This window comes from Heliangelus exortis, chromosome 6 (assembly GCF_036169615.1).
Source record: "Heliangelus exortis chromosome 6, bHelExo1.hap1, whole genome shotgun sequence".
Lineage (NCBI taxonomy): Eukaryota > Metazoa > Chordata > Aves > Apodiformes > Trochilidae > Heliangelus > Heliangelus exortis.
The window spans coordinates 18,756,686-18,768,950 of NC_092427.1; the positions used below are offsets into that span (position 1 = coordinate 18,756,686).

At 49.5% G+C, this 12,265-nt stretch overlaps 1 protein-coding gene across 28 annotated transcripts in view; it reads left to right on the plus strand.

Moving 5' to 3' along the window:
* Positions 1-12,265, plus strand: part of PCBP3 (poly(rC) binding protein 3) — a 60,189-nt gene that overhangs the window by 25,260 nt on the left and 22,664 nt on the right. For 11 of the 28 annotated variants that reach the window (XM_071746979.1, XM_071746982.1, XM_071746994.1 and 8 more), the window contains 7 exons: positions 5,011-5,085; positions 5,351-5,374; positions 6,178-6,210; positions 6,951-7,067; positions 7,484-7,615; positions 7,868-7,996; positions 10,455-10,598. In XM_071746979.1, the coding sequence (XP_071603080.1) occupies positions 5,017-5,085; positions 5,351-5,374; positions 6,178-6,210; positions 6,951-7,067; positions 7,484-7,615; positions 7,868-7,996; positions 10,455-10,598 (648 nt within the window). In that variant the 5' untranslated portion in view covers positions 5,011-5,016. Of the gene's footprint in view, positions 1-4,935; positions 5,086-5,350; positions 5,375-6,177; positions 6,211-6,950; positions 7,068-7,483; positions 7,616-7,867; positions 7,997-10,454; positions 10,599-12,265 lie in introns of those variants that run through there. The other 17 variants (XM_071746989.1, XM_071746990.1, XM_071746973.1 and 14 more) reach the window with 5 other exon arrangements.

Here is a 12,265-nt window from a genome sequence, read left to right on the forward strand (position 1 = left end):
AGCAGTTGCTCCTGAAGTTGAGTTAATGCCAATTTCTAGAGCAAGAATCTCTCCATGAAGGATTGTCTGGTCTAAAAAAAACAACCTGTTCTCTAGAGGGTAAAAGATGTGGGGAGAAATCCATGCTGACATGAGGGGTGGTAGGGTGTGATTATTTAGGAAGTAGAAGAAGAGCTCCCAAGGGTTTCAACAAGCAAAGAGGGGAGGGGGGGAAAGCAGGAGTTAGAAGACCATGTGAAGCATGGAGGTATCACATGAGGCAGCAGGAGAGGTTGCTCTGATGATTCTGCCACTGAATTTGTGGGCAGAGGAGCCAGCAGAGCAGAGGGAGGAAGGGGGGAGTGGAGGATTCAGAGAAAGGCACATTTGCATCCCTGCAGTTGGAGTAAATTGGTGTAAATGGATGAGACTGGAAGAGCCCCATGGCGCAAGAAGGGGAAGGTGGGTTCTAATTGCTTGTCAGCAGCCAATGGGTGACATCCAGGGCTGTGAGAGGAGAGATCTCACCCAGAGGAGAGCAGAGAAGTGGAGGCAGATGAGTGAGGATATGAAGCCTCCAAGAGGCCTGCTCTCCCATCTCAGCAAGAGCAGGAACTTTTGTCTCCTGTGCTGCTGGGAGGTGAGAAGCAGGGTTATACTGCTGGCTCACGTACCAAGAGAGCACGGGACATGTATGATTTTCCTTTTTAGGTTAGAGAGATCTGAAATATTTTCACTGAGGCTGGAGAGTAAGCAGAGGAGAACTCAACTGAAATGACTACAGCCTGTGGAAAATTTTGGAAATTGCAAAATGACATTTGGTGTCACTTGTTTGGATGGTGCTACTGTCCTCTCACAGCTTCATCTTCTGACAGCTGAAGCCTGCCTGTGGCTGGAGTGTTTCTCTTTGGAGCCTGGTTTCAAGGGAATGCTTGACTTTGGTTTTCTGCCACAGTGTTGGGGTTTTTTTGTTTTTTTTTTTTTCTCCTTCCACCCTTGTCCTGACCTGGCCAGACTGTGTTGTCGTCATAATCCTGAGCTGGCTGCAGCGCCGTGCTTCCCAGCAATGCTGAAAATCACTGGATTAGGTCTTAATGGCAGGATCAAGCTGCCAGGAGATGAGTGGGGAGAGATCTCCTGCTTATGCAGGTGGACAGGCAGCACTCCTCAGGACAGAAGGCTAGAAAGGATAAAATGTTAGAAAAGCAGCTTCTTTCCTGGCTTTCCCCTGCTTTTTTCTATATTTAGCACATCTTGCATTTTCTATGGGTCAAAAAACGTTGACCTGAGTTTTGTAAAGGGGTTGTTGAGTTGTGGAATGTGTCTTAAGTGATGGACTTTCTGGCCAAGATATTAATCCCCAACACCAAAATCTGCCAACCACCTTAGACAACTGGGCCAGGCTGTAACATATTGCTGAAAGAGACTGAAGCTTTGTGGTCATATTTAACACTTGGCTTTTAGTTGTTGGGCCTTCTGAAGCACCACATTGCGTTGGTTGTTTTTCAGGGTGGTGTTTCTATTGAGCAACTGCCCCAGATACTCCAGGGTAGGGTGTTCAGGGTGGTCCTCTGAGCAGGTGGCACAGCATCCCTGTACAGAGCCCGTGCTTTAACTGGGTAAGTTGGTAAGGGCTCTTGGTCAACAGGGCTCCAAGGTGTTGGAGTTTATCAGCCTGCACTGATGAAACCTGTCATAGAGTCATCTAGGTTGGAAAAGTTCTTTAAGATTGAGTCCAACCATTAAAGAACACCAAGCACTTGTGATTTTGTGGAGGCCATCTGGTGGGCAAGGAGGGTGATGGAGATTTTCATCACTGAGTTTGCTTGGCAGTGTCTGGTGCACCAGGCTGTCCTATCTGTTTTCTGACATCTTGAGCAGAGCTTTGCTGTCCCACAAAGCAAAGACCTAGATGAAGCAATGACATTTGATCTCCATAATGCTGATGAGAATGCTTCACATCCCATCTTCCATCTGGAAGATGAACATGCTATTAAATTAATTTAATACATTGTGTTCAGAATTCCCCTAATTAGTGGTTTTGCTGGAATTCTACTAGAGTTTTAGTACTTGTGTGGTATTAGCAAGTGTGAAGGCAAGAGCACCATCTTAGACACATTCTTCAGCCTCCAGAAGTCTGGAAAGGAAAAAAACAGGAGTGTGTATATTTGGGTGTGGAGAACAGGAGTCTTTCTGCTGTTTTGGGTTTGAATTTTCCCCCCTCTTCTTCTTCTCTTTCATCACTGGTGCCTGAGATGCTTTTTCAGACGTGAGGAATTCCTGGTAGATGAAGGAAACTTCCCAGATTTTATTAATCTCAAAATCAAGGGAGAAGGAAGAACCGCGTTGCTCTTAGTACTGATGATGCCTCCTCTCCCAAAAGGCAGCTGCATTTAAAAGGCTTATTTATTCTGCAATGGGATCGTCCTTTGGGAAGACATTACCCAGCTGTTCTGGGGCAGATCAGTGCTGAGCACCATGCTCCTGATCCCGCAGAGCTTCCATAACTGTGGTGCAGTGATGTTTGGCTGATCTCCACCATGGCTGTGCCTGAGGAGGATGCTGCTTTCAGTTGCCCAGGCACGATGCTCGGCTGAGTCTGGCTTGTATCTCTCTGCAACTGCCATTTTAGGGCCAAACTCGGTATTTCTGTCTCCTAATGCTGCATATTTGAACTCTGTGCAGCTGTACCTGCTTTGCGCTGGGTTCCGGATCTACTTTATCTGTTGGACTGGATATAATGGTGTCCTCCGGGCTTTCGAGGAGACAGACAAAGAAGCCATTTCAGAGCTGCTGTGAACTAGGCAGAATACGATGGTGAAGAGGAAGGCTCTGAGATGAGTCTCTCTCCAGGCAGGGAATGCTTCAAAATGCTCAAAATGGCGTTTGGGCGATAATTTTTCCCATCCTTTTGTCTGTGAAGAATGAGTGCTGGGGAGCGGAGGGGAGGGATGCACCCAGGGTAAATGCCTCAGCTCTATTGTTCCCATCATCTCCATTGAGCTTACGAACCCCCCCATGAAAGACTTACCTTTCACTAGTATGATTAAGAAAAGGCCAGTGTAGCTTTCCTGCTCGCTGGAGCGTGAAGCGTGTTTAATTTAATAACGCTGATAAATCTTCAAGGCAGGAGCAGTTGGCTAACACATGACCCACTTTTTCAATCAATCGGAAACATTTACATAACGGCCCCGATGCCGGGTGCCTCCTGCAGGAATGGGGAGCAGGGGATGGCAGGCGACGCCGTGGGAAGGCTTGCTACTGGATGGCATCCCTGGAAGTGTTCAAAGACAGGTTGGAATGAGGCTTGGAGCAACCTGGTCTAGCAGGAAGTGTCCCTGCCCATGGCAAGAGGTTTGGAATTACGTGATCTTTAAGATCATTCTATGAGTCCAGGAAAGCAAAATGGGCAGATTTGGCTAGTCATTAGTTGGCGAGTTGTGGCCCACCTAGCTGGGATAGTCAGCTCTCCCACCTCTGCAGGGATGTGCCTGGGTTTGGAGCACCTCAGACACCCAGCAGAGGTTTGGAGTCCATCCTTTTCAGCATGGCTTTGCACCCATGGAAATCAACACGGGGTAAACCAACACTGTTATTTCCCTTTCTTCTTTGTCTTTAGTGGGCTCTATAATGGAAGAGAAAGTTCCTGATCTCACACATTGTGCTATCATAGAATCATAAAATCATAGAATAATTTGGGTGGCAAAAGACCTCTAAAGTCTAACCACCCTGCAGTAAGCAGGGACACCCTCAACTAGACCAGGTTGCTCAGAGCCTTGTCAAGCCTCACCTTGGATCCCTCCAGAAATGAGACCTCAACTACCTCCCTGGGCAATCTGTTCTGTTTTTCCACTACCCTCATGGTAAAGAATTTTTTTCTAACATCCAATCTAAACCTACTCTTCTCTTATTTAAAACTATGGCCCCTCATCCTATCACTACAAGCCCTTGCAAACAGTCCATACAGCCCTTCTCTAGGTCCCCCTCAGGTACTGGAAGGTCACTATTAGGTCTCATGTGTCAGCCTGTTCCCATTACTCTAGACCCCAGCCTTTTTCCTCTAAAATATCCTCCTTGTCCCTACCCTTAACAAGTCTTTTGGCCTGATGTTTCATTTGTTATACTTTCTGTGAGGATTTTACTTTTTTTTTTTTTTCATTTGTAACATCCAGTGACCTCAAGATCAGGGTTTGCAAGCAGGTTGTCTGCAGCCAGTCTCCTGTTAGCTCAGTGGGAACACCATCTCCCTCCTAACCCAAATCCATTTTGGGTTTCATAAGAACCTCTCGGAAGAGGAGGTTTTACATCCAACCCATCTCCCAGGTGTGATTTGTTCACCGCTGCCTGTTTATCCATCCTGACTGCCTCTTTGCATTGAAGTACCACTTGAGCTGGTTTATTGCCCATTTTTTGATCACATAAGTCCTTGCCTGAGCAAAGGAAAATGCCAGATGCTTGTGACCAGGATGAAAATTCTCCTGTCTGTTATATACTGAGGGACTAAGGAAAACAGGGGAGAATTGCTACAAATCCCTTAGCACTGCATGGAGAAAGGTGTTGGCACCTCTCTCTGAGATAGGACCAGTGGCCTGTAGAGACATTTCACGTGCACAGATATGCCACCAAGGAGGTGTCAGGAAACCAAAGGAAGGATTTGTTGCCATTCTGTGATTTTTATATTTTTTCTCCTGCCTTCAAAACATCAGTGGAAATTTCAATTTCCCTCTAGAGGGCAGAGGAGGAGAGAGAATGGGAAGGGAAAGGACCACGACAGCAGAGTTTTAGTTAGATACGTGCAAAGCATGAGTAGCTGGAAATGGCGTGGCCTGGGACACAGAGCCCAGCCAAAGTGGGCTTACAGGTTGTCATTCCCATGCCCTGCTATTCCACAGGGTCCATCCATGTCGAGGAACCTGCCTGTTTTAAGAGAAAACCTTTCCAACTCTTTGTCCCCAGGTGATACGGCCGTGGTGCTGTTTCCCTCTGCCCCGGGGCTGCCCTGCCAGCTAATACACATCTCCTGTCCCCCAGCAGGAAATGGAGTCCAAGGTCTCTGAAGGTGGCCTGAATGTCACCCTCACCATCCGGCTGCTGATGCATGGCAAGGTAAGGGACACCTGGTGAGGGGTTTCCTCCCAGCTCCTCCCTCTCCTGCTCCCACTCTGGCTCTGCCCCTGGTCCAGCCAACCTCTGCAGCCCTGGGATGCTAAGAGCAGGTTTCCTACTGCTGATGGGCTGGGTGCTGTGCTCCTTCTGGCCCCTCTCATGCTTTCCCCCGACATGTTTTTACTTCATTATGGGATTAGGATGGATTGTGTTCTGCATGTGTTCTAATGTCTTTTCCTTTGTGTTTTGTTTATTTTTTTGGTAGGAAGTCGGAAGCATCATTGGGAAGGTAATGACATCTTTTAAATGTGTGTTTAACACTGTTGCCTGTGCTGTTTGCTGCCTGTGGTGGGGTAGATGCCAGTTGCCTCTTCCCTGGAGTGTGCCCTAAATGTTTGGTGTGCATGAGCATGTTGATGGGTTTGTGAAACAACCATGTCTGTCTGGAATGGGCTCCCCAGGGCTGTGGTGGAGTAACCATCCCTGGAGGTGTTCAAAAAACACCTGGACGTGGCACTTTGGGACGTGTTTAGTGGGTATGGTGGTGTTGGGTTGACAGTTGGACTTGATGATCTTAGAGACCTTTCCCCTGAAAAAAAAACCCAAACAAACATGACCAAACTTAGGTAGTGTTCTTTCCAGCTGCTTTACTGTGGTGACAAATATGTGTTTATGATCATGTTGCCCTGACATGTTTATTAAACATGTTAATTAATTCATGAAGAGAGATTAGGAAATGTCATGCTAACCCACGCTCCTGCAGAACAAGCTCTGCTCCCTGGTGCTTCACATGGTTAATTGGAAAGTCCTGGCTATAGAGGGTTGCTTTATTTTGGTGTTTTTAAAAGGCAAAGATTTGCAGAATAAATACCCTGGAAGCATCCAAGGCCGGGCTGGATGGAGCTTGGAGCAACCTGGTCTACTGGGAGGTGTCCCTGCCTATGGCAGAGAGTTGGAGTTAGATGATCTTTAGGGTCCCTTCCAACCCAAACCAGTCTGTGGTTCCATGATTAGAGGGATGCATGTTTGGAAGTGTTGAAGTTGGACGTCTTGACTTTTTACAATAACCTGTGTTTCTGATTCTTATTTCAGAAAGGAGAGACTGTGAAGAAGATGCGTGAGGAGGTGAGCAGCCCTGCTCCTTAAAACGATTGGTGGGAGGAGGGGAGAGAGGTTGGAAGGGCCATTGGGCTTTCTTGCCCAGCAGTCTGCAGCATGGTGACCAGAGCTGCACATTGCCATGTGTACCCATTGCCATGGGTACAGTAGCCCCCAGGTCAGGACACACAGGCTGGCTGTGCCCAGAGCTCTTTGGTTGTTTTCTCACTCCATATTCAAACTCCCATCCATTTAATGGGAATTTTCCAGATCTAAGAATTTAATCTTAATGAAGTAGTGAAATTAAGTCTCTCGTTTGAGTGACTGCATTTGGCTTGAGTTTGTTTGCCCAAGGTCTTTGTGCTTGGAGCTACTAAGGACTTATCAGAGCAGTAAGCAGCACTCTTCATGAGCAGTGATCCCATGAGCTGGTCTTACCTGTATCACCTGGGTTTGCACTGCAGCAAAAGACCTGAGGTGGATGCTTGGAAAGCCTTTCTGAAGGCTGGAGTAAAGCAGCTCAGGAAGCACCACGGGGGGGGGGGGGGGGGGGGAAGGTTTTAAGGTTATGTGGGGTGTAGATGGGCTGGCAGAGGGCAAGCAGGTCCAAGCAAGTGATGTACTTGCTGCTGCCCTGGGGCTCTCTGAGCTTCTGCTGTTGAATGCTGAACCTTCCCAGACTGGCATTTTGCAGCCTGGATGAAGGGCTCCATGTCCCCACTGGTCACTTGGCTGCGGTTATTCCAGAGCTGCCCTTCTCTTTCCAGAGCGGAGCAAGGATCAACATCTCGGAGGGGAACTGCCCTGAGCGAATCGTGACCATCACCGGCCCCACTGATGCCATCTTCAAGGCTTTTGCCATGATTGCCTACAAATTTGAGGAGGTGAGGAATGGGAACTCTTCGCCACACAGGTGGGCAGAATAAAATGCTCTGCATCCAGACCCTTAGGTGGTCCTCCAGCCAAGCAGAGCTCTGGTGTGCCCACTGCTGGGGCAGCAGTGCAGGTGGGCCTGGGTACCTCCAACTCCTGCGTGCCTGGACTTGCTTAAGTGATACATGACCTTGGCACAAAACCTTCCAGACATCTCTAACTAGGCAAGAACTGAGCTTCAGTGAAGTGTCCTGGATGTCTCACAATTAATTATCTGCAGGGATGCACAGTGATGCAGATGCAGACCAGCCAGAGGGGCCTGGGGCACATGACCCCTCTCCTCTGGCCCAGAGCATCTAGGTTGGCCTGGATGTCAGGAGTCTGGTTGGGTACCAGGGGCTGATGCATTGCCTTCTTCCTTCCCAAGGACATAACCAACTCCATGAGCAATAGCACTGCCACCAGCAAACCTCCGGTGACGCTGAGGCTGGTCGTGCCAGCCAGTCAGTGCGGCTCACTGATTGGCAAAGGAGGCTCCAAGATCAAAGAGATCAGGGAGGTAAGGCAGGCCTGGATTTGGGATTGCATGTAATCACAGCTTCGACTGAGGGGGAGCCTCGGAAAGGGGGCTCCTTAGGCTGTGAGCATCGTGCATCGTGTTGCACCCTGGGAGGGTCCTGCTGACATCGGAGCAGCTTCCGTGGGACCTTGTTGGTGTGTGAAGGGCAGTGCTGCTCTCAGGAGCCAGAGCTGGCTGCCAGGGGAGGCATTCAGCTGTGGGATTTTTCCTCGTCTCTCTTTCTGTCTCCAGTCAACAGGTGCTCAGGTTCAAGTGGCGGGGGACATGCTGCCCAACTCCACGGAGCGGGCGGTGACAATCTCGGGGACACCCGACGCAATTATCCAGTGTGTCAAACAGATCTGTGTGGTGATGCTGGAGGTACAGTCTGTCACACAGGGGGTAAAGTACATAGGAAAAAAACCAAAACCCAGTCGGCACCACGCCAGGGCTGGGAGCTGTGGAACGTGTCTCTCATACCCTTCACCACGTGGTGTCGGACTGCTCATTTCCTGGTATTTCCGTTTGAAACCCACCCAATGTTTTTTCCCTGCCATCTCTGTGCATCGTTTCTACATTCCTGCACTGGAAACCTGCCCTGTCAGGTGCCCCAAAGGAGGTGGTTTGTGTCATAGCATGGGGTGACTGCAGGAGAAAAGGGTGACAAAACAGGCCAGAAAGACTGGGGCAGCCACAGCCTGGTGTCCCAGTGGTGCCAAAAGTGCCATAGGAAGGGAACGGTGGAAGCAGTCACTGTCACCTCTACACAGAGCTTGCATAAGGGAGTGGTAGTGAGGGAAAAGTAGAAAGGAAGTCTGGAGAGCAGACACGCAGTGTGTATGTGCAGGCTGCTGTTCTCTGGGAGAAACACTGACGAGCAGAGTTTGAAGATCTCTACCGTGGAGAGATGCTGCTGAACCTGTTGCCAGGGATGACCACAGCCACAGGCCCCACGTCCACACCTGCCTCCTCAGATGGGAGAAGCTCCAGGAGGAGACCCCTCAGGACATGGGTGACACCTGGTGCTTCCTAGAGATGAAGGGGCACAGGCCCACATCAGTCCCCTCTGCCTTGCTGCACAGCCTGCACACTGCTTCCCTTTCATGGCAGGGAGGAGCATGTTTGCTGCTGCAAGAGCTTCAGAGGGGGATGGCAAGTCTTAGTGGAGGTGAAGCACAACTAAATTTAAGCAACTTCAGTTTGGCAGCAGCCCAGCTAAGAGGAAGTGACATGAATCACGTTATCCACCACTGCTGGTGCTGACTCTCAGCTGCATGGTGACTGCAGGTTGCTCTCACTGACCAAAGCAAGGGTTGCTGCTCCTCTGTAGGGCTCAGCAGTAGGAAAGATAAAAAAATCATGAGTTTTCTTGTGGCTTGAAACCTGAGACTTTAACAGCCTGCAGAGATGTTCCTTAGAGCCTTTCAGTCTTGAGTTCTTTTACCACAGAAATTTCTGCTTCATTCCCTCCAAGATTTGTAACACAATAGAAGAAAAATCAGATTTGTGATTGTAGAGGCTGTGCTTTGATCATACAGTTTTCCAGCAGACCTGCTTAGCCAGAAGATTTGGGTATGCCACTTGGCTACAAGTAGATGTCTGGAAGGACGTCCAAAAAAGATGAAGAATTTTCCATGAGATAGTGCCATTTTTATTGCCTGTCTTTACGTAGCAGTAACTGGGTCATTTCACTTCAGGCAGGACCAGGAGGCTTTTAGCTGATCCCTAGAAACCTCTGAAATCTCTTCTATGGCCAGTTAGTTATGTTCAAGAGAAAAAAGAGATAACTTGGATGAGAAGGTCTTGTGCACAGGGGGATGCATCACTACATCTTGTGCATCACTACAGCTTCTGCTTGGACCTACCCAGGTTCTAGTCAGGCCACAGCAGGGAGCAGAAAGATAGCCTGGACAGCCCTGGATCCTGCTGATGCAGAAGGAGGGCTGAGAGAGCACACAGGTTGGTGCCCTGGCTTCTGGCATCTGTTGGGCTGCTCCAATGGACTGCTACCACCATACAGCTCTAGAAGAACCTCTGGGAATGCTGGTGTTACCATCTGAGAAGGGTTTCCAGCCTCTGACTCCTCCAGAGCTCAGCACCCTGACCGAGGTGATCTCTGCCACTTGTCCCACCAGCACATGGGAGGCCTTGACCACAATGACAAGACCTTGCAGCATCCACTATGGCTGTGGTGATGGACCAAACCATGTACTGAAGGTGACCCTGTTCTGGCGGTGAGGAAGAGGAGAAGGCTCAAAGATCTGGAGCATGGTTCTGGGTGGTGCAGAAGGGCTGCTCACTCCTGATGCCTGTGCTCAGGATGCTATGGCACAGCTCTGGCTGCTCAGCAGGGCTGGCACGACTCCAGAGTGGGATGGAGTTTAAGAGCTCTCAGGCTGCAAAGAAAGCTGATGCATGAGGAGGCTTCAGGCAGGCAAGGATAAAAAGTCTGATCTGTGGGTTGCCCTCACCGTCTTGAGGGTCTCCTTGGGGTGTTGGAGGAGAGCACATTCTAAAATCAGATTCAAGTCTAGATCAGGCAATGCAGGTTATGGAGAGCAGAGTGAAGTCAAGGGAGGCTGCGGACATCTGGGAAGCATTTTAGGGTCCTGTGCCTTGGCAGGGGATTTCCTGGACCCCAGGTTGTCTTTGTTGTCCATTAAACACCGATTTTCCCCATGTCCTCCTGTCTGGAACCGCGGTTTGCCTGGTTTGGGTGTTGCTGGTGGCGGCCCCGGGGCCCGTGCTCCGTCGGGTGCTTTCTAACACTCTTTTTTTGCCGCCGTTTCAGGAAAGCTGTTCTAATGTTCTCTCTCCCTCTCCTTGTCCCTTTTCCTAGTCCCCACCAAAAGGTGCCACCATTCCCTACCGCCCAAAGCCCGCCTCCACCCCTGTCATTTTTGCAGGTGGTCAGGTAAGAGCCGACCCGCTTGCAGCCTCCACTGCCAACCTCAGCCTTTTACTGCAGCACCAGCCGCTGCCCGTTAGTGCACTCAGGTTTCTTGCCTTCTGACTTGCATGGTGTCATCCCATCCATCACACACCAGGGTGGGCAGCTGGGCTTGAAAGCTCTTTGCAGAACCGCTGGCAGTTTGCAAGCCCCAGCGGGGCAGACAGCTCAGCTCTTGAGATGGCTGCTGGAGAAGAGGAAGGGCCAGGCCCAGAGGGTGTTAGCTCTGCTGGGCACTTGTGTGCCAAGAAAAAGCTGGAGTTTGCTTCTTTAAGAACCAAATTCAGAATCTGCCAAGTTAGCAGGGTGAAGGATAGAGTGAAGACAGCCCACTGAATAAGGGGCTGTGACCGTGTGCTCATGGTGGCTGTGAGTGTTTTTAATTTCTGGCATCTCTAGGCCAATTAAATGTTGAATAGCTGTAATTGATCCAAAGTAGAATCACAGAATCATTGTGTTTGAAAAGATCTTTAAGATCATCAAATCCAACTGTTAGCCTAACTCAAAGGGCTCATCCCAGTACCATGCTGAGCCACCTTCCAAGGCAGCATCCCAAACACTAGTGCTCAGCTGGTTTGGGGTATTACTCTCCCCCGCAAAACTGCCATAACCTCTGCAACAAAGTCAGGTCTCAGCTCTGTCTCAGTTTTTTATAGAGGGAACTTGAACACAGGTTTTTCACACCTCATCTGCTCACCTCACTGGGTGACAGGGAACCTGCCTTTAGATGCCGTTATGTTGGGGTGCATTGGTATCTAGCAGGAGAGGAGCTCCAGCAGCTGGGTAGAGCTAGTGTCATGAACTACAGCTAATGCCATGCAGAGCAGCACCAGACAAGTTATTGTAGGTGTAATAAATAGCAAAAGGGCAAACTAAGGCCAGGAGCAGAGCTGAAAGCACAGGCTGTTTCAGGCAGTGTGCTGAAATCACATTTCTCAGTCATTGACAGCATTAGAGGGAGAGTCTGAGCAGCAGTCCTGGAAAAGAGCTTCAACTCTAGCTGCCTGGTGAACTTATCTTCTCAAAAGGGAGAGTAAGATGGAGGTCACGTTTGTCCTGCTGGCGAACTGTTGGTGTCTTGCACAGAAGTGATGCCATGGGAAGAAGCGGCCGTCTCTGAAAGCTCTTCCCAGCAACCCCTGAGGGGTGGCAGGGGATAAGGGGGGGGGGGCAGAGGGCAGCAGGTGAGAGTTGGTGGTGCTGTGAGGTGCTTTGGGGAGGTCTGGATCAGCAGGAGGTCAGCAGGCTGAGGGACATGGTAGCAGCTGCCAAATGGATGAGCAATGTCAGTAGAGAAGGAAAGCCAAGAGGGGTCACAAAGGCAGGTCAGTGTTGGGTTGCATCTGTCCAAGACACCTTCCAGCCTTTAATTGGCTTTTTCTAATAAAAAAACCTGAGAAATTAAACAACCAGGAAAGAGTGAACTCTTTAGAGCAGCCCCTGCCATGTCCCCATGGGCAAGCGGTCCCCAGGGCTTTGCCTTGCTCCTTCTCCAGGATTTTGGGGCTTTTCCTCACACAAAGCCATTGGCTGTTTGCAAGCAATATGGCAAATATGCAGGAGGCTCAGAGTGTTGGTTTTGTTTTAATTTGGCTATCTTTACTCTCCCTTTTTAAAGTGTTCTCCATCTCTTTTGCCATTTATTTCAGAATCATCTGAATAATGTGTCAATGTGTGGTACTTTTTGATAGAGGGTCATG